Raw genomic sequence first — 24,741 nt, forward strand, 5'->3', positions numbered from 1 at the left:
GACTTCTAATGAAATCAAAATTAGCTCTGATATTCCACAGTGGAGAGAGGAGGAAGTGCAATTAGCATGTAAGGCCCTCACCAAGGGGCCCATGCCACCAAGTATTAATACTTGTCCCCAGCCTCTCTCCATTCACACAGTTTTGGAACCCATGACCCTTGCCTAGCGAGTGCTACTTAGTTGATGGTGAATCCCTCCATCATAACAAAAGGCCACGTACAGTTCCAAGCACAGTTCCCATAATCAGGGTAATAACAATTTATTCTTCCTGCCCCAATAACAGAGACACTGGGGATCCTACAGCAGCCAAAGTGACCATTTGGGCAGCTATGGTCTCATTCTAGGCGTGGTGGGTGTGCCTATGCAAATGAGATCGGCCCCTGAAGTTCTTTTCCACAACTTGCCACACCTCACCACCAGATGTCAGGGTGGAGCTCATCCTGACACTGCTTACATTATTTATTTAGGCGTATTGCAGCGATGCTTAGGAGCCCAGTCATGGCCCATTGTGCTAGGCTCTGTACCAACACAGAACAAAACCAGAGGCCCTGCTCCAAAGGGTTTGCAATTTATTCAGGGTAAAATCCCCTCCTGTGAAGAGGGCTTGACTGGAACAAAGTGCTGTCCACTGTTCGTGTGTTGGCCATCTGCATGGGGTCAATTTCATCCACACTTCCTGTGACAAATCACTTTCAAAACATTGTAAATAGCCGACGGAAACCACTGTGGGGCTTGGTCCCAATATTTTGATGCTACCGTTCTTTTTCTCTGAGGCCTGATATTTCTATCACGATGGGTTAGATTCTGATTTCCTTCGTCATGTCGAGTAGCACCTTATTCCATGGAGAGTCTCATTAAAGTCAGTGGGTGATGTACATGCATCCCAGGTGAAAGTAACCGGTCTTATTTGCTTCATAACCTGCAGTTATGTCTGAGAGGAAGAACGAGCTTGTGGTTAAAACACACGGGTGGGAGTTTAAAAAATGGGGTCCTCGTCCACAGACAAAGACCTACGATCCACTGGGGTTGAGTTTATTTAATCGTGAATCACTCAATTCCTTTGTTTTCATGTTCTCGTGGTTCATGATGCGTGAGAGCGGCATGGGGAGTAATGTCTGGCAACGTCTAATTTCCTCACTTTCAAAATGCAGGAGCAGATAATTGGGTGCAATTAATATGTAGGAACTCCTACAAACATTGAGTGTTTCCTGTTAGGGCAGGTGACCCTTAGCACAGTTCCTACCTTATACATCTCACACGTACTCTGCCAGAACATCCCAAAACACAAGCTTTGCAAGCATCTGTGAGTTGCAGATTAAGCCATTCCCATCTGGCCTTTCGTCTCTTGGTGCTGCCTTTGGCCATTAATGTTCCAGTGATTTCAGGGGAATATACCAGGTCCACTGAGCACCACATCAGGTGTGCTGTACCTAGACTCAGCTAGTGCACAGAGCATCACTGCAGTGGTGTGTTACCTAGACATGGTTGGTACATGTAATAGCCCAAAAGGTAGGTCTTCCTGGACGTACCTGGTATCCTCAGCAACACCACCGGTGAATTCTACATGGACGCACCTGGACAGTTCAGTGACACTCCGACAATTAACACTGGCAATTGCAACATGTGGGCTTTTTTGAAGTAGCAGTAAACCTATGGCACGGTGTGAAATTACATAATAATCCAATTTACGCATCTGGGTGCTTTAAGGGATGCTGTTTTCCTTCAAGCAGGAAAATGCAGATCCAGTTGACGGCCCGGAGTTAACAAGCCGTGTGAGAGTCAGAAGAACGGCTGAGCGACAGAGGCACATGGTAAAGTCCCCTGTTCCCGCCACCTCAGTCCGTTTTGCCTGAACGCAAAGCAATCAACACTGCTTGGAAGGAAGTGGTAATAACTCCTCGTTGTCCCTATACAGGCTCACTCACCTGGTCCCACTGGAGTTCAGAAGTCCCCGGCTGGATATGTGGTAAGCGATGGCTGAATATCTGGAGTGTTTGCAGAGATCGTGCGTATGAGATAGACACGGGGGATAACCGCCCTTGCTGCTTTCTCGCTCATTAACAATAGTAATACCCCTAGGGTGAGGGTGAAACGCTCCCTGTAAATAACGAACAAGCAGCAGCCAAGCCAGTGTCCTTTGGTGTGGCTAAGTGCTCCTCCCAAGAGAGATGGGGAAGGGAAGGGTATGATGCTTAAAGAACACAAGAGGAAAAGAGAAACCCACGTTAATCACTGATGGAACACAATGACCAGCTTTGGGGGGGGTTTGCGTGTGCAACAAATATATCTATAAACTGTATATACATCCCCCCCCCCCAATTATACACAGTTGTTTTATTGTGGTTACGTCTGTCAGATTGGACATGTGAAACACTCTAACCAGTTCTTCAGCATTAGAGCAGGGCAAAAATCGGGAGCGGCAGAAGGTCCCTAAAAGTGGGGGGGCCACTGGTGCCCGAACTGTGCCCCCCCTGCTGCCCCTTCCCTCTGAGGCCCCACCCCCGTACCACTCCTTCTCCCAAGGCCCCGCGCCTACCCCACCCTTTTCCCCAAGCCCCTGCCCTCACACCGCCCCTTCCCTCGAGGCCCCACTCCACCTCTTCCCTGCCAAGACCTGGCCCGTGCTCGCTCCTCTCCACCCCCTACCCCATCGCTCCCTTATGGCTGATAAAAGGGGGGGGGGGGGCTTGGCCCCCTGCCGCCCTGTTCCAGCGCCCTGGCTGGAACTCTCACTATTTCTACATTTGGTTTCATCCCAGATTGGGACAAAGAGTTTGGATATCCAAATTTGTAGTGGAAAAAAATGTGTTATTTGGAAAATGTCAAAATGATTCACTTTGAGTTGGTTCAATGTTAGACTGCATCTTCTTATAGTGCCGCAGTGCCTCATGGGAGTTGTAGTTTGGATGCCACATGCCCTTGTTCTCCTTTATTGGCTGGGCTGCCTGGCCAAACTACATCACCCATGATGGACCTCAGTCATGTGACTCTCACAATGCACCATGCACCTCAGTCAGAGGGAACCTGCGCTGTCGGAAAAATTTCTCTCTGATGATTTCTGACCTGCTCGCTTGCCAAAACATGGGCCCCAGTAGAATGCTTGATGAAAACTTTAAAGGGACAGGTCACATTTGGCCTGAAAAGTCAGTTTGGTAAAAACTTTTACAGAACTTAAGACTGATATAAATCATAGAGTCATAGAGTATCAGGGTTGGAAGGGACCTCAGGAGGTCATCTAGTCCAACCCCCTGCTCAAAGCAGGACCAATCTCCAATGTTCCCATGATTTTTTTTTTAAAAAAAACATCTTAGTGGAAATTGATTATTTTAAACAAGAAAGGTTTCCCCTACTATGGCCCTGGTTCTGCAGCTCGTCTGGTGGAGGGTCCTCTCAGACTGCATGAATAGGAGCACTATTTTTTGTTAAGGAGGAGCAAGATACTGTGATGAACCTATTGCCATCCCTATGAGGGCAGAGTTAAGATGACACAGTTGTGTGTGAAGGAGCATCTTAACTGGGCATTTCCTGCTTTATGTACGTTCCTTGTTGGGATTTTGTCTTGCAATGCCAACATTCTTTATGGGGAGAGGTGTGGAGACCTCAACTGAGCATTTACTACTTTTCTAACCATTGGGTTTGGGGCTCTGAAACCTTTTATTCCTCAAGTGCATGAGGAGCAGAAGCCACCTGAACTCCAGGTAAGCAGGCTTGTTGTGAGTCTATCCTAAAGTTTCACTTGTTTTCCTTTTCATTGCACTTGACCACACTGAAAAATCAGACAATGGGCTACATTCTGCTCTCGGTCCCCACAGCCTAATTTTGGAACAGCTCCAATGAAATCCTTTTTGTGTCATTTGCCCCTATGTTCAATTGGATAAGGCTGCTGCTAAGTGACCCCAGATAAGTGTTCACTGATTCCTGCTAAGATGTAACCTGTCCATTACATGCACCCAATTCACCACGGTCGGCATCGGGATGCAGTAAGAATGAATTGTTGCATTGATCGTGAGAGGTATAACGTGCCTCCATGTTCAAATAGTTCTTTTCCACGTCTTATGGATGAAATATCTCTGAGATACGAAATATTAGCATGCAATCATATGCTCTCCTCTGAAAACCTCCTCTTCTTTTTTATTGAATTCAAGACATATCCAGGACCTCAAGGCGCAAGGAGGATCAAGGTAATATATTTATTTTATAGAGCTGTTACTACAGCTCCGTGCGTGTTAGATGCAGCTGGTTCTTCGTCATTCTATCCATAATCTCCTGTTTGATTGTGGGGGGGCTCTATTTTCTTTTTGCAGAAGCAGGAGTCAGACACGGTGGATCCAGAACAGGTGCCGTTCCAAGGTCAAAAGGTCTGAGTTTTTCTTTAATGTTTTAACAAAACAAACAAACAAAAACCCCACCCCCACAGAATTGGAGCTCCGTTGTAAAGCTGAGTTGAAAAGCCTTTACTTAAAGACAAATTAAATCCTTTAAGATCCCAAATAATCATCAGCCTATTGGGCCTGACTCCCCATGGCCCTATGTCTTGTAAAGCCATTTACACTGGAGCAAAGTGGGGTGTCGGCTCTTTTTGCTATTTATTATTTGTATTTTGGTACCATCTAAAAGCCTCAGCTGAGATCAAGGGCCTCTTGTGCAAGGTGCTGTACATGCATATGAAGAGTTTCAAGTCTCAATACATCATACAGAGAAAAGTGGGAGAAAGGAGGTAGTATTATCCCCATTTTACAGATGGGCAGCTGAGGTGCAGGAAGTTCAAAGTGTATGGCTACACTGCACACTAAGCCCAGGCTTTGACTCAGGTTTGAGCCCAAGCCCTGCTTCCGTCCACACACAAATCAGTCTGACTTGGGTCAACCAGCACTCAGGACCTGGGTTCTGTGACTTGGCTCCAAGCCCTGTTATTTTGCACTGTGGATGCCGATCTGAGCCAGAAGATCTGTGTAGTGCAGTCTGGATGTGTCAGCATGGCTATGAGATCCAGGTGCAGCAGTAGTAAGCCACAAAGCAGTGGGGATGCCCAGGCATAGGCTTGGAAACACCAAGTGCACAAACTCAGCTCCCACAGACCCGGGTTTACAATGTAGGGTAGACATAACCTCGGCTGGCCCAGGGTCACTGTGGCAGTTGAGGGGATGCAGTGGTGCCTCATTTGTTAGTGTTGCTCTCCGTGTTTGCAGGAGAAACCCAAATGCAGATCCTAGCAGGTGAAAATCATCACTGGAGCTTAGCTCGCGATGATGCCATCACAAGGAGCACCAGCCCTCATGCAAATTACAGCCCTGCCTGGGGGAAACTCCCTCTGATTGGCTGCCTCCCCCACTTCCCTGCCCTCTGGGGAAGAGCAGCCAGTGAGGGCTGCTGCACGAAGCAGGCAGAGCTCTCGCGCTGCCCCTCAGGAGACGTAGCCCGGCCTATGGAAGAGGCCCCTAAACTACAACTCCCATGAGGCACTATGGCAACATTTCCAAATAGTTCCAGTTTTCAGCCAGTATTTTTCGGCCTCAAATTTCCACCAAATAATCAAAAATTTCCTTGGAAATTTCAGACGAGAAGGGATTTGCGGTTTTTTGGTTGAAATTTTCTTCGCGGGGGAAAATAAATCACATTTCACCCAGTTCTACCCTATAGGCCCCTCTCCCTGTGTTAGAATAACAGCCAATCTCCCTTGTTCCCACCCACACCACAACGAACGTACCTCTGCCCCCTCCATCATCTCTCTACTCTAACTCTGTGTATTTCCATTGTGCCCATCACTGTGGTATCTCGGCATCAACTTGACAGATTCAGGGCTCTGGTCAATCACTGAGGTTAGCACAAAGGAGTGAACAGCAGCTTTTTGGTTTATAGGGAGAAAAGGGATCTCCCGGAGCCAGAGGAGACAAAGGAGAAAAGGTACCTTTCGATTGTTTTGTGCGTTGAAGCAATTTTTGACACAGGGAGTGACTCCCTGGCTAGATGACCTGGCTATCCATTGCCAGCCGCCTACTAACTGAAGTCCTAGGTGGATCTGGAGTCCGGGAGATTTAAATGGGGCCCCAATTGCTACGAGAGTGGTCTGTGTCGGCACATATGTAATTCGTTAAAGATCAAGTGCCAATAGATAGTGCCCAAGAATACATCTGCCCTTTCTCTTGCAGACCTGAGTTCCCTACTGCCTTGGGCCTTCTGTTTGTGCAAAACGGGGGTGCAGTGCTACCAGCTCGGAATGGGGAGCGTCTCACAGCCTCTTTGCACTGGTGGAAAGGACGGTGGAAGGTGCAAGGCAGTGGGACGTGGGCCCAGTCGGCCCGGCTCAGCAGCAGACCTCAAGCAGGATGCCCTGAGGTTGTTGCTGTGCTGATCCAGGAGCTCGTAGCAATGCATTGTACTAGGGGATGTGGCCTTTTTTGTTTCACAGATTGCTCTAGACCAGGGGTGGGCAAACTTTTTGGCCCGAGGGCCACATCGAGGAATAGAAATTATATGGTGGGCCAAGAATGCTCACAAAATTGGGGTTGGGGTGTGGCAGGGGGTGCGGGCTCTGGGGTGGGGCTGGGGATGAGGAGTTTGGAGTGTAGGAGGGTGCTCTGGGCTGGGACTGAGGGATTCGGAGGGTGGGAGGAGGATCAGGGCTGGGGCAAGGGTGCGGGAAGGCGTGCAGGTTCCGGCTGGGGGTGCGGGCTCTGGGGTGGGGCTGGGGATGAGAGGTTTGGGGTGCAGGGGAGTGTTCCGGGCTGGGATTGAGGGGTTTGGAGAGTGGGAGGGGGATCAGGGCTGGGGCAGGGGGTTGGAGCATGGGGAGAGGCTCAGGGGGTGCAGGTTCTGAGTGGCGTTTACCTCAAGCAGCTCCCGGAAGCAGTGGTATGTCCCTTCTCTGGCTCCTACACGGAGGCGCGGCCAGGCGGCTCTGCACGCTGCCCCATCTGCAGGCACCGCTTCTGCAGCTCCCATTGGAGCGCTGGAGGGGGCCATTGGAGCACGTAGGCACCGGAGCAGGGCCATGCCAGCTTCTGGGAGCCGTGTGGTACGGCCCCTGACCCTGTGCCATGGCCAGAGCGCCGGAGAGGGGCTGAGCCACGTGGTGCAGCCCGCAGGCCGTCGTTTGCCCACCCCTGCTATAGAGAAATAAACAAGGTGGAAATATTCAAATGTTTCAGAATGTGAAGGAGAGGGGAACGTGCTTCTCAGTCAGGGCAGGGAAGCAGCACAAAGAGTCTTGCAGCAATCTCACTGCAGACCAGGAGAGACGATGGGCTGGTGTGAACCCAGGGTGAAGAGCGGGAGGTACATGGGATCATACAACAGTTCCCACCAACTGTCGGTGAAAGACCATGCTGGACAGGGCTTTTAAGCCACGTGTCCAGCATCTAGGGCCACTGAAGTGGATTGCACTGAGTCTATGCCATGCCATTTGTATCCAGTGAGTGGGCTGATGCATAAACCAGGATGGGAATGCCACGACTCGGCCAGCAATCATGAGATTGCTAAAAGTTTGGTGGCGCAATAAGGTCGCCAGTGAGCATAGACTGAACGTCTAGCTAGACCCCCTTAAGGAACTAGTTAGGGATCGACCTGGTTGGCATTCAATCCTCAAGGAGGCTGCATGCCTTTGGGATAATGATGATCGGAAAGCTGGCTGGGCCACCAGTTCTACATATTCTGCAGTAAGTGCAGTCGAAGGCATGTCGCTGTAAAAGTGTCTTGGGAGCGAGGAGGGAAGAAACTGCAAGAATCAGAATGGTTTGCTCGAGGGGTTGCATCATTAAATGGTCACACTGCAGAGCTGCCTGTGATGTGCATGCTCTGTAGTGAGGGAGATGAGGAAGGACTGAGCATCTGTAAGAGGTGATGTTGTCTTCTTGCCAGGGGAGATGGGGGAGCCGGGAGAGAACTTGAGCTGCAAAGTCTGGATCTGGATCCAGATCAGAAGTTTCTTATGGTCTGACTGCTGGGATCCAGCCTGTGGGTTTTGCCGATAGGAAAGATAAAAACTCAGGTCCAAATTCCCCCAGTGTTTGGGTCATTCAGACCCTCTTTAGTTCAGGCCTAGCTCTAGTACTGACCAGATCCACAGTGAATTTGGAAGAGCAGGCTGCTGGCCTAACGTTGTTTGTTCCTGGTGCTTAAGAGTTCCTTTGAAGCTGCTTCCTACAGACAAGAGCTCCTGGATTTTAACCCCCAAAGCAGTGATTCTGTCCCTAAAAACCACTCGTTCATATCTGCCTAGGACCTGCTGGTGATTCCAGGGGTAAGTCTGGAGGGAAGATCTATGGCTTATCTGTATACACTTAGGATCATGCAGCTAGTGCTCTCCGTCCCTTTTCCCCCACGACCATGCTTCCTGTGCCCTCGTGGTGAGTGGAAGCAGCGGTTTCTAGCCCATAGTTATGACCAGTCAAAGATTCTCTGCGCCCCTTGCAGATTACACAGAAATCTCTGACCTGGTTCCTGATCCCCTGCAGGGCATATTTCTCCCAGCCCTCTTCCCCAGCCATGATCACGGGCTCTGTAACTTTCTCTTCATTCCTAGGGCACTAAAGGAGACAGAGGAGAAAATGGTCAAAAGGTAAGAAGCGACTTTGGCACCATACTCAAGGACTCTCCTAGGATTAGGGTTAGGTTGCTGTTCTTACACCATTAGAATTCATGTGTGCTGTCCCTTCCTGGCTCTTCTCTGTACACAAAAGGGCTTTGTTCAGTAATGCCGCGTTTTTAGATCTAATCACTGTAGATGATCAGCTGCTGCCTGCCGCTGTCTCTTGTGTTTTCTCCAGCATTGAGCTGTTCAGCTTCTCTCTGTAGTTCTCTCCCTCCGGGAGTGGGCCATATAACTCTCCTCCCTCAATGGCGGATGAAGCAGCCTTAGATCCATCTATCTGTCAAGCATCTTGGGTGGGTTCTGTAGCTCCTGTCCCTGGAGTATTGACTTCAGCAGGAGTTGGATTGGGCCTGAAGTGAGCAGCACGTAGTGATGTGTCCAGTATGATTTTGACAGGCCCACGATGGAGGACGTGGTGTGTTTCTGATTGTTCTTGATCTCCTCCCCTTGTCTCTCTTTACAGGGAGAACCAGGAATTGGGTTCAGAGGCCCCGCTGGTCAGGCTGGGCCCCCTGGGCATAAGGTAAGCATATAGGATCTCACTTTGTCTGCACATCATCCAACATGCTCTCTCTTTGTGCCCCTTGCTGATAGCACAACTACCATGCAGGCAGGCACCAAGGGTCCGTGGGGCTCACTGGGGCTTGCAAAGATGCGCTACCGAAGCCAGTCGAGGCTCTGGAGGGCAAGACCACCCATGTGTTCCAAACGCACAGCTCCAGGGAGCTGTCTCCTGCACGGCACCGTTTCACACCAGACCTTTCCTTTGGGGTGGGCAGATGGAGGGTCATTTTACCATTGCCAGAGCGCGATGCTGAAGAATCGGGGCAAAGCCTATTAGCCAGCCTGCACTTGTGAGATTCCAGGACTGACATAAAGGGGGCACTGCAGGCATGTCAGGATTTGGGGGCATTGGTGGAGCCATTTTGTTTCTGGAATAATAGAGGTGAGCTCGCAGGTCAGCGTTAAGATGCTCTGGCAGAGCTGTGTGGAGCATCGGGGCTGCAGTGGCTGGGAGGGTGGGGTGCTGCTGCAGGGCAGAGGTGGGAGTGTGAGGTGTGTGGGAGCCGAGGACTGGGGCGGTGGGGGGTGTTGCAGGTCTCATGAGGGCAGCAGTGCACAGAGGTGCCTGTCAGCCCTGTGCCTGGCTCAAGCCAGTGTCATTAGGCCCTTCCTTGCACTCAGTGGACTCGCCAGTTAAATCTGGAAGGAGCAGTAGATGACAAGGGAGCTGAGAACCCCTTGCGAGTAGCCTGCTGGTCATGGCTACAATAAGCTGTGTTACTGGGGAGTCCACTGTTGGCGTTGTGACTACAGCCACACGATTGCTTTGCAACAGGGGGAGCCCGGGGCCCCGGGACCTCCGGGAGTGCAGGGCATCCAGGGTATTCGTGGCAACCCTGGCATTTCAGGATCGCTGGGAGAGAGAGGCGCCCCGGGTCCACCTGGCATGCCAGGGCAGAAGGTAGGTGACGTGTCCTGGGCACTAGAGAGCGAGTGTGGTGGTGGGGGCGAGAGAGGACTGCATTGTACCCACAATCGCAAGGCACAAGGGTGCGAACAGATGCTGAGGCTCTGTGAGAAGACGTGTGGTGGGAGGGACCTCACGTAACGTGGGACAACCAGTCCCAAGGGCCCCTACCGTTCCCCCATAGCCAGCTGAAATCGTGCCTGGGAGATTCAGGAGGCAGAGCTGTTCTCGGCACACGTCCTGCTGCCGGAGCACGAAGCCCTTCCTCCCCGGGAAACGGCTGTGTCACCCTGACACAGGCTGGATTCCAGGCTAACCAGACTCAGTGCTACAAGCCCAGCAGTTTCAGTGCGGTGAGCAAGCTGTCGTGTTGTGAGCGAACAACAGCGTGATGCACGGGGACAGTTTACCCTTGCCAGGCGCTGCTGGGATTGGGATGTTCCTTTGCTCGGCTGTTCCATGCGACACCGAGAGCAGTCCCCGGCGTTGAATCGTTAGGGCGCTTGGAAGCTGCTGTCTGTAATGTTAGACCGCGTCAGCCAGTCCAGCCCAGGAAAAACAAACAGTAGCCCCCTCCCGAGCAGTGCCTCCCTTGCATGATGCCCAATCACTGTTCCCACCTGCCCTCCAGCAGTGGTTCACTCTTTCCCCCTCTTCCCCATGTTTATTAACTCTCTGAGGCTGTGAAGCCACAGGGGACCATCTAAGCTGACCCCCTGTGTAACACAGGCTGGAGAACGTCACCCTCGAGATTCCAGCATCAAGCCCAGACCTGGTCCGTGAGCTAGAGCATCTCGTCTCTGTCAGCTTGTGCGGATGGTAGCACGCTGGAGAATCTCAAATGACCTACTCAACAATCGAACCTAGGGATGGTCAGACTGCATCAGACCCACGCTCCACCTAGCTCAGTAGCCTATCTCTGACATTGCCCAAACAAGCTTTCTCCCTTGGATGGATCTCCAGATCTGTCTACAGAGCCAGCCACCCTCTGGGCCCAAAGGGATTTTGTTTTTAATTCCTAGAAACGCCCAGAGTTGCTCAGTGTGATCTGGGGAGGTGGAGGCCATTCCTCTGCCACCCCCTCTATTAACCCAACCCCCTGCCCAGTTGCCTTATGACCATTGTAAGATTCTTCTACTGTCTAGGCCATTTACTGCCCAGGTCCCTCTTGCTGGCCGTCTATGGGGAAACTGTAGGGGGGGACCCACCCCTCTGAGGGGCGGCCCCTTTGAGTACATTTGGGGGCAAAGAGCAACTCGCCATCAAAGTTATCTCCCTCTTAATGGTTTTTCTGTTCAAAGGGGGAACGTGGTAAGAGAGGCAGGAATGGATCCACTGGGCCAGCAGGACCTCCCGGGCCCCCGGGAAAACAGGTGACCTTTGGTTATTTTTCACTGTTGCATTCTTTGAACAAGCTACGTGTACCCGTGTTGTTGTATATTATGTGCGTTCCCCAGTCATGGGCCAGGCTCCCGTCGGGCTAGGTGCTGTACAAACACAGATCCTTCGTGCACAGACCCCAGACTGTGAGGGGGTGTCCTACACAGGGGCTGGGATGGGACGGTGCCTGGATCCTTCCACATGCAGATTTGGCCTCGGGTCAGGAGTGAGGCCCAAGGTCACGACAGGGAAGTTGGTGCTGCCGGCACCCAGGCTGTATCTGTCCCGTGGAGGGAGGGCGGGCTTTGTTCTCTGGCTCTCAGCCCAGTTCTTTTCACCCGCGCTGAATTCCTTTTACTGGGTGTATTACAACCTGCCTGCCGCTCGCCGGCTCCGCTCCTTGGGGCACGGTGCATCAGAGGTGTTGCAAACCAAGTGTGTGTCTCCTTGGTCCACAGGGGATTCGAGGGCTGCCCGGGACCAATGGCAACAAGGTGAGCTGTGGATGGCGGGAAAGACAAAGACGACGCCAGTATGAATCCCAAAATGGTAGCCTCAGCCCAAAGCTCTGGGCAGGGATGGAGGGGTGGGAATTGCACTCTGAGGAGGACTGAAAGGAAACACAGTGACTTCTCGCTGCCTCCTGTCTCACCCCAAAGAGCTGGAAGCCATGCCTGACCCCATCCACATCCCCACCTGCTGAGGGTAGCCTGGTGACTAGAAAGTCTGTTCAAAAGGGGACCTGTACAGTGTCCGGTCAGATGCACTGACCGGACACCAAAAGTCCAGTTACCGCAGGCAGGAGCAGGGAGAGGCACCGAGTCATCAACCCACACCAGCCCCTGCTCAGCCAGGGCCTCATGGGCCAACAGGCTCCGTGTCAGGGGCTGCAGCTCCCGTCCCAGCCCTGGAGCAGAGCGAGCCCAGCTCGGGGGGGGCGGGAGGGAGGTGGAGAGGATTGAGCGACAAGGAACGGGGAGAGCAGCAACGGGCCTCAGGGGAAGAGGCGGAGCAGCAGGCGGGGCCTCAGGAGGAGGCGGAGCAGGGGTGGCGGAAGGTTCCGGCACTCCTGCTGTAGTGTGCGGTTTTCTGAAATTAGAAGTTGGCATTCCTACACTTGCTCCGCCTTCATGCACTTTCCTCCTGAGGACCAACACATCCGAATGGTCTCCTCCAAAGCAGCGTTAACAGTCGAGAGGCCTGATCCCAAGCCCACAGAAGTTTTTCCATGGATTGCAATGGGCTTCTGATCAGGCCCCTACCTGAGGGATTATCACTTCCCAGTAACTTGTACAAATTAATTCATAAAACGCTGGAAGGGATGGGATCCAGGCGAGCTGCCCTGCCCGGTTGCGTTGCTTTTGTTGCACGCCAGCCCCTTGCCTGTGCTTTAGGCTGTGTCTGTGCAGCACAGTTAACCTGGGTGGGTGGATTGACACCCGGGTCTGAGCCCCTTTGTCAGCCTCGCCCAGGTGTGAGCATCCCCGCTGGCGAGCCCTACCTGCGTCACTGTGTCCTCATGCTGTCTGCGCTTGCCCATGTGTACCGGGGGCATATCCCACGCTTCTTTGTGCTGTGATGCTCTAGGATTCTTTCCTGGTCAATTGCAGGAGAACTTCTCTGTCCTTCAGGGGAAACTGTGGCAAGGGATTGTCACCACTCAAGTGGTTTAGCCTGTGTCCTCGCGTCAAAGTGGGCGAGTTCCAGCCCGAGTTCCAACTGGGGAAGGTGGCCCTGGCTTAAGCCTCCTCCAAACCCAGATCCGAGGTTTCTCTGTGCGGACTGTAGGGGTGTGTGTGGTTAACAGTGGATAAGAGCCTGGGTTAACTATGCAGTGTAGACGTGCCCTTTGATGTTGCCCTCTTAAATAGTGGGCTGTGATTTGTCACCTACCTGTGAGGCAGATCTCCTGCTGTTGGCACTAAAGCAATAACAGGGGGATCAGCGTGGTTTGGGCCCGGCCGTTGTGGGCTCTGCAATACAAGGGATTGAGCCCACACCCGCTGGAATTAATGGCAAAACGCCCATTGATTTCCGGGGGCTTTGCCTCCTGCCCGATGTAATAACAGAGGGCTCTGGCACGGAGAGGAGAAATGTGCAGCTGTGTCCCTGAAATGACCCCTTTGTGTTCCTTTCTGTTGCGCAGGGGGAGATCGGCCTCGGCATGGCAGGTGCGAGAGGTCCCCGTGGACTGCCTGGCCCCGGGGTAGGTCATTCCATTATCACGCCAGGCTCCATTCGGTTCTCTCACTGCAGTGTCTGTCTGAACATGCTAAAGGTGTTATCATGCAATGATCACTCATATCAAAAGCCCCTTCAGGTGCTGACCCCGAATCCCCTTGAATTTTTACTGAGACCAAATCTGGCCATGCTCAGAGGCGACGGGCTCTGTCCGCCCCATAGCACACCCCACACACACCTGTGCCTCTGTGGAGTTGGCATGAAGCTAATGCTCCCTCCCACCACTACTGATCTGCCCCACAGGTGATTCTCCCATGCTGCAAATGAGGCATCATGGGAATTACACTGACTGGTTAGGTCTCTCTCTGAGCCACCAGACCAGGGTCTCCTGTCCTGCCCCTATGCACTCAGCCACCCCACCCTGCCCCCCAGTGGCACAGGTGGAAGCCACACCTCAGTAAGTGAACGTAACGGGGGCTGAGGGCCTGATGCTGATCTCACGGAGGGTATGACTCTGCAGAGCAAAAGCCAAGCACAGGCTACCCTACCCCTGAGCTACCTTCAAGCCAAGCAAGTGGGGTAAAAGCAACAGTGAAGACAGAGCAGCTCGGGCAGTATAAGCCTGGCATAGACCCTGGGTACGTTCTTGGCTTGCTAGCCCTCACTTCACTGCTAACATTACCTGCATTCAGGCTAGCTCAGGTAGGCTAGCCTGGTGCACAGCTCCTGCTGTGTAGACCTACGCTTACACTCACGTAGCTCCATTGCCTTCTGTGGGTTTACTCCTCATCTCCACCGCTCTAAACATGCGGCTGTCCAGCCAGCCTGGCCTCCCAGATCTTTCTGTTCATTTAAAATTAATTAAAATAATTAAGCGTGAATTCCCCTCTGCCCTAGGAATAAAATGTACGCAAAGTTTAACAAACGAACGTACGTGTCTGTAAAGTGCCGACCATGAAGAGGCCCGATCCTGGAGGGGGGCCTGTAGGTACTAGTGTCGTATAAATAATTACTGATAAAAAATAAACATCTTATTGGTACATTTGAATAGTGAGAGCTGAGCTGCTTAGGCAAAGTAACACCCCCCCAGAGTGCAGTACCGGGGCGGGATGCAAACCCTCATGCAGCTAGATCAGAGAAGACATCTTTATATGCTGCTTCCTCTGTGGCTGTTCTATGAATAAACTGACTTTATCATGTAAGACGTTTATACAAACCCACCAGCTGCCAGGAGAGCTGTTCAAATAGGCACCTGCGAAGCGCCTGAGAATGTCAACAACTGTGTAAGGTCTAGTGTAAATCTTGCTAAGGGTTTTTTTGTTTTTTTTTGAGTGTGGGCGGGGAGGAGGTAATGAAACAATGAGGAGCTAATTCTGCTTCTAGTACTGTTGTGTAAATCTGGAGTGAATCACTGGATTCTCTGGCATGACGTTGGGTTTACACTAGTGTAACTGAGATGAGAACCTGGCTTCCTGGGGTGTACTTAGGTCGGTATAAATGTTTGGCACTTGCCGTCAGACAAATCTTCCAGGATTTAGCTTGTAAGGCCAAAATGTACTCGATGAATTAGCCGGCAAGGCTATAGTGCATCTGAAGATTTCTGAAGGGTTAATACATGAGTAATAGGTGGTGTAAGCAGGTTAGAGATATGGGGCGTGTGTTATAGATGGGTATAGGCACATGGGTTACACTTCATAGGAAGGCTCCATGTACACACATTTTGTAAAGGGATAGGAAAATAACAGGGAAACAATTCCTATCCACAAATGTAGAGGGGACAGAGCAATGATGTGCATTCCAGGCCAAATTCTGGGCTGCCTTATTTACGGTACCTGGTCTCCTTGAAGTTCATGCAGACAGAACTTGCCCCTTTGCTTGCACAGAATGACGCAATAGAAACGCATCTGACGCCTCCTTGGAACGCTGGGAGCTGAGAAGATCGTTCCCTACCCCCAACCTTTTCTGTCGGTCGCCCGCTAGGCCCTACCCCACCAGGCAGGGACTGTCTTGCCTCCCGGTGCCTACGCACGCACTGAACAGCTGTAAGCGCAGCTTTGCGATGACTTTGAAGCTGTCCAGGTTGCCGTTCTCCACTTACAGCAGGGGAACTGGGCACTATGGGCCTCTATGCACAGGTCATCCATTGACTTCAGTGGGAGCACCATGCACCCAGGGCTCGCAGGATGGGGCTTGTGTGTATTATCCATGCTTCGTTGTTTGTAGACACAGTAATGAAACTAAATCTCTCTTTGCTAACAGGGGGAGGAGGGCATTGCAGGAGTCCGAGGCCCCATTGGCATGATGGTAAGTCAGTAGGAACAAAAGAACGGCCTTAGAGGGTCAGACCAGTGGTCCCTCTAGCCCAGTATCCCGTCTTCTGACAGTGGCCGGTTCCAGATGCTTCAGAGGGAGTGAACAGAACAGGGCAGTTATCGAGTGATCCAGCCCCTGAAGCGTATGAGGATGGTTTTGTGGCACCAGGCCCAAGACTGGCTGGCGAGAAGCCCTAGCTGTGGATGCTGCTATAGGATGAGGTTTTCAAAGCCACATAGGGATGGGTGCCCACTTCCCACTGATTTTAATGGGAGTTGAGTGTCGAGATCCTATAGGTGGATTTGAAAACATGGGCCACAACACTGAGTGTAACTGACTTGCATTCCTTGCCCATTCAGCATGGCCCATCCACAAATGGCTTTTTAATTCAGCATGCAGCTTCGTCTCCCTGCATCCCTTTCCCTGCGTGACCTCATGGAGCTCTGAGTCCGCACGAACTCTTGCACTGTGTTCCCAGAGGAGTGAGTTACGGGCCAAAAATCCCCAACTAGGTACGGCAGTAACAACACCAGGTTCCAGGTAGTAGGACACGCAGATGGGAATAAAGAAGAAGTAGATGGAATTCGACGGGAAATAGTGACAGTTGTGGAAACCCAGAGATTATTGTATTGCAAGGCCTGGTGGTAAATCTCATCCTTAAATGCAGTGCACGGTGAGAGCCCCTCTTGCATTATTAAGGCAGAATAAGCTAGTGGTTAAAGCAGCGGGGTGGAGTCTGGAGACTTGAGTTCCATTCCCTGTTCTTCTGCTCTGTGTGCCCTCATAGACTTTAAGGTCAAAAGGGACCATCCTGATCACCGAGTCTGACCTCCTGCATGTGGCAGGCCACAGACCCTCACCCACCCAGTACTGTAGCAGACCCCTAACCTCTGGCTGAGTTACTGAAGTCCTCAAATCATGGTTTAAAGACTTTGTTACAGAGAATCCACCATTTACATTATTTAAATCTGCAAGTGCCCCAGGCTGCCAGAAGAAGGCGAAATCCCCCCAGGGTCTCTGCCGATCTGACCTGGAGGAAAATTCCTTTCTGACCCCAAATCTGGCTATCAGTTAGACCCTGAGCATGTGGGCAAGACCCACCAACCAGACACCTGGGAAGGAATTTTTTGCAGTAGCTCAGAGCCGTCCCCATTTCGTGTCCCATCTCTGGAGATATTTGCTGCTACCGGTTGCAGGTCAGCTTCATGCCATCGTAGGTAACCTCGTCATACCCTTGTGCAATTCGTTTGAAATGTCTGGGCCCCCTTTCCCCACCCATCTGTAAAATGGGAATAATGATCCTTCCCCAGCTTTGGGAAGCGCTTTGAGATCTTTGGATGCCAAACGCGACGTTAGTGCAGACGATTTTGTCATGATGTAGTTCAAAGCCTACATGCTGAACACCATGGAAGCCTGCCTCCAGGTTCAGTAGAGCCAGGGTAGGATGGAATAGAGCCACTGGTGACTCTAGAGTGGGTCTCACACTGCTTCTTCTGCAGTGTTCCCAGGAGGGATTGAATACATCCATTAGGAGAAGAAGGATGGTTATAAATGGAGAAGCTACAGTTCTCCTTCTGCACCACTTTGAGAATCAGCAGCTCCAAAGGAAGGAAAAGAGCTAAATGGGGGAAGTCAGAAAAGTGCAAGTCTTTATTCACCTGTTCCAGAGCACAGCGGGGGGTTGGGATGCTCAGTAGTTAAGTGCTCATCTGGGATTCCAACGTTCAATCCCTTGCTTTGCTGCAAGCTTCCTGTGTGACATAGGGCCAGGTGCTTAGGTTCCAGATCCTCAAAGGCGTGTAGATGCCTAACTTCCCCTGCCCTATGACACGCGGTAACCGCACGTCCCCGTCTCACCAGGGTGCTGTGAAGATGAATACGTTACAGAGCGTGAGGTGCCCAGACACGAGGGGCTGTATCAGTATCTCAGACAGATAGATCGCTTTGCCCCGTGCGCATGAGGAGACGGGCCAGAGTCCTTTTAGGGATCCAGTCACTTGCCACAATCGGGGCCTGAGTCTCCTCTTCTGCTGCCTTTGGCAGCAGAGCCGTTCTACCAAGTCACCCTGACGGGAGTGAGAGGCAACTCAAACCCTCTGTGCAGCGCTCGTCCTGCCCCCAGAGCTCTGCCCTCGCCCAAGGAGGTTGCCACCACCAGCTGTTCGTTCTGACATGCTGTTTCATGTGTTTGCAGGGTCCGAAAGGTCTGCCTGGAACGAAAGGAGAAAGAGTAAGCAGCAGGCGTCTTAGCTGGACTTTCTGCAGCACCTGGATGGTCACCTCAGCCAGGCAGATCTCCCGTGTTCCCCAGCGCCCTGAGCAATGGACCCCATTGCTGAGGACATATGTTCCTAAGCACATTTCAGCCAGTCTCCACCCACACATCATTCACTCTCCCTTTGCTCTGGTTTCCGGGGTCAGATTCTTGGGCGAGAGCCGTGGGAGCTACCCAGGCTAAAATACCGATCTCTAACGCAAACAAGAACAAAACCATTCACAACCACCTTAAATCCAGCCATGGTGTTGTGTAGATGAGGGCCAATCCCTATATGTGAGATGGGGAAAATAACACTGAGCTGCCTTGTGACGCTGTAGACAATGGGGAAACCGGTTGATGTTTGTACAGCGCTTTGAGAATGTAAGGTGGTATTTAGGGGCAAAGCATAGAGTGGATTATTCTTCCTGCCAGACAATGAGGAGTCCCAGGACTCTGCCTTTTGGGGGATTATCAATGCCTGTTTACAGACATCTGATGAGAAGGACACCCCCTGTATAGCATTTGGAATCCTAGGAAAACCCCAAACACAAAGGAGAGTGTTGTATAGCAAAGGCTTTGTCTAGGGGCTTGACCAAGGGACTGAGGATCAATGCTTGTGGGTTTGGTTCCTGCTGTTCTGCAAGTCACCTAAGTCCTCTGGGCCTCGGTTTCCCCAGCTATAAAATTGGGATAGAGATACTTATGTTAGATGCAACTTTGTGTGATGAGTTAGTCATTGCAAAGTGATTCGAGATGCTCAGCTGAATTGCATTCTCTGAGCATAGGTTGCTATAGTTATAAACAAGAGCAGTTCTTAAACAGATGGGTGTACTGAGTGATGTGCCAACGGTAGAGGAAAAGCCTTTCATTGTCCTTTTTGTTTCAGGGTGATCGTGGCTTCCTGGGACCCAAGGGAGAAAGAGTAAGGGACATAAAAAATGTTAACTGTCTGGGGGATGTGGGATATAAGAAGTTGGAAGGGTTTTATGAATGCCAGTTGGCAGCTGGACACGTGTCTAAAATAATGTCAATGAGTGGACGAATTAGAGACATAAATGAAAAAAAATATGTTTTCAGACATCTGGGACCTCTGCTGTTTTCTTACCAAGTAGAAGAGGGAGCTGTATAGTCCCTGGACAGTGGTGCCACTAATCTGAAGCAAGTTCTGGACATGGATCCTGAATTTTGGTGTCTGCATTCGGCCTTTCATCTCAGAAGACCTAGGTTCAACTCCTGCCTTGGTTCAGAGATGGAAGGCATGGCATTAGTAGACCCAATTTTGTCCCTAGTAGACTTCTGTCTTTATCAAGAACTGAGCCCAGTACTCTAAGTTAGATATGAGATGAATTGGCGGAGCTATATGAAGAAGCTTCAACCATTTTCTGATAGTAACATGGCTGGCTAGAGTCACTGCTATGAGACCTTGCTTTCATGAGAATTCAGAAGGAATCCTTCACCCACCACAAAAATGCAGCCACCGCTGAGGTGGAATGTGGCAGCTGATTAATGTCGCACAGTACCGCTTTGTAACAGTTTAGGACAGGAAGTGAAAAATATATCTGATTATAGTTTGCACAGTCCATCCCAAAACATGTTAAAGTCTTAAAAATCGTGAGATTGATTATATCAAGTAATATTAAACCAAGACTAAGAAGAGATCTGAAAAGTGCCCCGTTGCTTTGGTCCAGCAAGTATTGAATCTCTGTCAAGTTTCCTGTTAACTTCTCTCCTGAGTGAAATGGCTTGTTAGAAAAGGAGGTTTAGAAAACCTACATGGCAATGCTACCGTTGAGTCAAAGAGTATTAAATGATTAAGGATGATTTATGTCTGAAGAAACTACTTTCAAAGGCACCCTGCTCCAGTGACAAATCAATTCTTAATCTCTTTCTTGAAGGAACCTGAAAGTACTTCCCAACCTAAAGGAAAGTGAACTGCCTTCTCCAAAGGACTCCTTAATAAAATATACAGAGGCTTGTGAGATAAAACAGGATGGGGGAGATAACCGGGTTGTGCTTAGTTCTTCCAATTGATTGCTTCCTAACTTTCTTTCTAGCTCCTGCTTCACATGTGTGAAACTCTGTGTTATGCAGGACCTTGGAAAGGATGAGCCCATGGTCTCTTCTGGTCTAAAAAAATCTGTTAATCCCAATCCAGTCTGCTTTGGAACCCTTCAAGCCCAGGAAAGTGGAAGAGTGTCTCAAACTGGAAGGGAAGATAATGATGATGATTATTGTGTGGGATGCTGTGCAAACTCATAGTAGAGTCCCTGCTGCAAATGGTTTGCAGTCTCTAGAGAAGCTAACAAGGAGGATTAAGTGAGTGTTGGGAATTAATTTACCTCTGAGGAAAGGCCATGAAATTTAAATGTGCAGTGTGTGCTACTAAAGATCATAATTAATTAGCAAACAAAGACTATGTTTGGTGCCAGCTGAAGCTCCCTCAAGATGTCCCATCGATCCAAAACCTGAAAAGCATGGAAATAAGAAGTTGTGCATTTCTTTCCAGCGTCATCTTGCCTGCTACACTGTTGAGAATACACCGCAGTGCTCCATGAGGGTTTCAGTTCCCTCGCCAGCGGATATTGACATCAATATATACCCATCACCAGACTCATGCTGTGAGGCAAAACCTCCCTAGCGTCCTCCCAAGGCTGTATATCCACAGATAGCACATCGGACTGTCCTATATTCGTGCCTTTGGGAAGTTATTCTCCCTTAACGCTGCTGACATCACCGTTAAGTTTTGGGGCTTAACTCGCTAATGTTTGTAAAGCTGCCACTAGTACAGCTCAGTCACCCAGTGCTGGGATGTTGACCGGGCGTGAGCGCGACTGAAACACGGTCATTGCGAAATTCAAACGGCTACTCCCAGAAAAGTGTTCGCACTATTCTCCCAGCTCTGCGTTTTAGCACATGCCTGAACCACACTCTGCGTTCGCCCATCATCCATTGATACCTCTCCATCCCTTGGCCCCTTCGGCTGCCATCCTTTCCCTGGCCCGCCTCTCTCAAAGAAAGAAAGACAGTCTTGTGCTCTGAGCTGGGGACTGCTGCTCCAGGAACTCCTGCATTCCAACCCAGCTCTGCCGCTGAGTCACTTGGCAGAAAGGGCTCCGCTCACCGCAGGGGAGCCCTCCTGTGGCTTGGGCCTGGAATTAGCTTTTGCCCATTGTGGCCCCCCCTATTGTCAGTCCCTCTCTTTGCAACTCGAAGTGCTCGCTCTTCGTGACTTGGCCCTCCGGGCCAGGCCACAGTACAGTCCCCTTTCTGGGGTATCAAACTCCCACCGGACAAGCCATCTGGATGCCAGCTCAGTTGGTCTTCTGTTCCACCTCTGGGCCTTGTACCACTTCCTAGTTGCCAGGCTTGGAGGCAGCTCTGGGTTCCAGCCCAGGGACCCTGTGACTAGCAATCCAGATCTGCTCAGTCTCGTCCCTGTTGCTGTTTCCCTGAACTCCTTCCTACCCCACCCCTCTATCTCTGGATTTCCACTGGAATTTCCTCTGCTCCCCATGGCTACTTCACCCCTCTTGTCCTTTTGCCAGACTCCCTAGTCCAGGGCCGGATTCCAAGGTGTGCTCTCCCCCTGGATTTCCTCCTTGTCCCTGACCAACTCCCTTTCCCTCTAGAAAGTGGCTGCAGGCCCCTGCTGTGTAGCCCCCTCCTGCTTTCACTTGCTGGCTGTATAATCCTGTCCCAGCTCCTCCCTAGCAGGGCTTCATCTGCAGTTAGGCCTTATCAAGCCCTGGCTCCCCTCCAGGTGCAGCAAATAGGGTTATTTTGCCCCTTCTGGCCCACATTAACCTGCTTGGGGCTCCTGTAGAGGGAACACCCCATCATGCCCTCCACGTCTCCATCTATATAATGGGATGCCATGCATGGAGCAGTGAGACGTCACTGTTATGGTTCGTCCTAGTGCAGCGCTGGGGAGATCAACGTGAACTGTCGTTCTATTCTGTCTTTCAAGTGAGCTTCACGCTATGGTGAAGAGCCAGCTCGCCACACTGGGATGAAAGTCTCCCATCTGCGCCGCACCCAAGATCAGGAATGAACCTAGGTCTCCTGCTTTGCCTCGTGCAGCTGAAATCTGTATTGTGGCTCAGGGGCAGGGTGGATATTTTGATACCTTTATTTTTGCTGTGTGAATCACCCAGCATGTTGTCTGCTGAGCCATTCGCAGCAAAGGTCGGTCTGTCCAGTGGGGCATATGGTAACTGCAATTCTGCATCATGGCTTGTGTGTCCATCGTTCTTGCCTGTTTGTTTCCTAGGGTGAACCCATTATTATTTTTGGACCTCAAGGCTATAAAGGCAACAAAGGAGATCCGGTAGGTTGTGACAGTTCTCTTTGAAAGCATGTTACCTTCAGTAACTGGGAGCAGTTCATTCTCTCATCTGCAGTAGTGGTCATTGGGTATATATCTATACTGCAGTAGAAGCCCAGAGTTCAAACCCAGGCAGCAGCCTAACCCCCCTTACATCTGCTCACACATCATGCTAACCCAGGGCTCAGACCCAGGATTCCACGGGCATGGAGGGTCCGAGCCTGAGTCAAGCTGGGACCCAGGGTTCAAGCCCTATTTCTTTGTAGTGTAGACTCATGCTCTGGGAGTCTGCCAACGGTATCCCACAGGCTGACTCCCTTTGGCTGGTGGACAGTCACGTTTTCCCACACTGCACCATGAACAAACGGCTAGAGCAGCCACATTTTGGGAGGTTGTTAGGAATTTTGGGATATGGGTGGTTGCACTCGGGCCTGCATAATACATAGTGCAGATGCTGGAGCCCCAGGTTGGGACCCAACGTTCAACAATTTCTCACCTGGGGTTACAAATGAGTGTAAGCACTCAAGCCCTAGGTTAGCAAACCTAGGGTCAGATAACTCGAGTTCTACTAACCCTGGGTTTACATAGCAGTGTAGACGGACCCTAAGAGTCACAGTGTTTAAGGCTAGCAGAGGCCACCAGATCATCTAATTTGACCTCCTGTATATCACAGGCCTCCAAGCACCATCTAGCCACCCCCCACACCAAACCAACTGCCAGAATTGGACCCAAGTAGTACAGCCCTCAGTCTTAACCTACTTGATTGGTGTTTGTGCTCTCCTGTGTATTCCATGTCCTGGTTCTGGTTTCTGTGCGTTCAGTGGCTTTTGAGATGGGAGCCCTGGCTGAGTTGATGCACAGATGAACTGAACAAGCCTGGTGACTATCTCAGAGGGCTGGCTAGCTCAGGAAGGGCCCAGCCAGGGGAGATGGATAGCTCCAGGGATTGGGTATGGCATAAAGGGCCTCTCACCGTTAGGTGGCTGGTTTCAACCCTGGGTTGATTGTCTACAGAGAAGCAGTGTGGGACAGTGGCTAGAGCATGGGACTGGGGGTCCAGCAGATCTGGGGTATGTTCCCATTTTTGGTTCACTATGCAATCTTAGGCAGTCACTTAACCTCTCGCTTCCCTAGATTCGGCCTTCTGGAAAATGGGGTTAATGATACCTATTAGCCTTTGCAAAATGCTTTGAGATCTGCAAATGATTGCGGCTGCACAGGGCCAAGTGCTGTTAATAATACCTATCTGTGTCTGTACAAGCTGCTGCTGAATAATTTTTGCTGTTTGGTTGCCTGTGCGAAACAAAGTGGGTGGCATCAATCCAGCTCCTAGAGGGCATGGAACTGAGCTACCTTCTGACCCCTGAGCAGCAAGGTGGGGAAGCTTGACCTAGAAATACACCTCTGCGAGTTGCGGTCACTGAGTGCTGCGAGGTCCTTAGATGCACGCCTGGCATAAGCATAGCAAAGAGGCATGTCTAGGTTTGGAAGATGCAGGCGTGGGGTGCGAGTGTAGTTCATAGAGCTTCTGTCTGATCCCGTAGGGTGAGCGGGGCCCGCCAGGCTTCGATGGAGACAAAGGCGAGAAAGGGGAGGATGGGCCTGCAGGAGAAAAGGTAGGAACCGCCGTATTCATTGGGGGTCTTAGACGGCTTCATTTGGGATATACAGAACTTACATGTGCACTGCTGCCCTCTATAGGATATCTTGCATAGTATCCACTCAACGCACTCTGCTGGCTGGTGTACGGGGGGGCTCATTTAGCCCCGGTCTACTCGACAGAGTTAGCTCGACACAAGGCAACTTACTTTGACTTAACTCTCTAAGCGTCTACACTAAAATTTTGCTCCCACTGACGTCACTGGCCCACTACACCGTCTTACTAACACCACCTCCACAGGAAGCATAAAGTCAGGGTTGATGTAGTTAGGGTAACGCAGTGACAGTGTAGACACTGCATTGCTTACATCGACTGTTGCTGGCTTTCAGAAGCTGTCCCACAATGCCCCACGCTGACAGTTCAATCGGTGCAAGCTCTTCCGGTGAGGATGCGCGTCTCTGACACAAGGAGCAAAGTGTAGACATGCACAAGTGATGCAGTTACTGTGGTGGCTATATAAACAGTTGGGCAGTTCTTATTCTCTCCACTAGAAGGCAGCAGTGCACATACGCGCTAGCCAGTTGACTGTGGTATCATCATGGGAAATGGTGTAAGTTCCCCGTCA

General features: G+C 51.0%; 1 protein-coding gene across 1 annotated transcript in view; it reads left to right on the forward strand.

The window, feature by feature from the left end:
* The window catches only part of LOC140911047 (uncharacterized), an 85,785-nt gene that overhangs the window by 10,463 nt on the left and 50,581 nt on the right, over positions 1 to 24,741 (forward strand). Inside the window, exons 2-17 of the mRNA XM_073343301.1 lie at positions 1,731 to 1,811; positions 1,916 to 1,966; positions 4,146 to 4,181; positions 4,305 to 4,358; positions 5,860 to 5,904; positions 8,522 to 8,557; positions 9,054 to 9,113; positions 9,930 to 10,055; positions 11,363 to 11,434; positions 11,900 to 11,935; positions 13,588 to 13,647; positions 15,882 to 15,926; positions 18,130 to 18,165; positions 19,079 to 19,114; positions 22,463 to 22,519; positions 24,061 to 24,132. Coding sequence (XP_073199402.1) covers positions 1,809 to 1,811; positions 1,916 to 1,966; positions 4,146 to 4,181; positions 4,305 to 4,358; positions 5,860 to 5,904; positions 8,522 to 8,557; positions 9,054 to 9,113; positions 9,930 to 10,055; positions 11,363 to 11,434; positions 11,900 to 11,935; positions 13,588 to 13,647; positions 15,882 to 15,926; positions 18,130 to 18,165; positions 19,079 to 19,114; positions 22,463 to 22,519; positions 24,061 to 24,132 — 825 coding nt within the window. The 5' untranslated portion in view covers positions 1,731 to 1,808. The remainder of the gene's footprint in view (positions 1 to 1,730; positions 1,812 to 1,915; positions 1,967 to 4,145; positions 4,182 to 4,304; positions 4,359 to 5,859; positions 5,905 to 8,521; positions 8,558 to 9,053; positions 9,114 to 9,929; positions 10,056 to 11,362; positions 11,435 to 11,899; positions 11,936 to 13,587; positions 13,648 to 15,881; positions 15,927 to 18,129; positions 18,166 to 19,078; positions 19,115 to 22,462; positions 22,520 to 24,060; positions 24,133 to 24,741) is intronic.

This window comes from Lepidochelys kempii, chromosome 1, assembly GCF_965140265.1.
Source record: "Lepidochelys kempii isolate rLepKem1 chromosome 1, rLepKem1.hap2, whole genome shotgun sequence".
NCBI classification, from domain to species: domain Eukaryota; kingdom Metazoa; phylum Chordata; order Testudines; family Cheloniidae; genus Lepidochelys; species Lepidochelys kempii.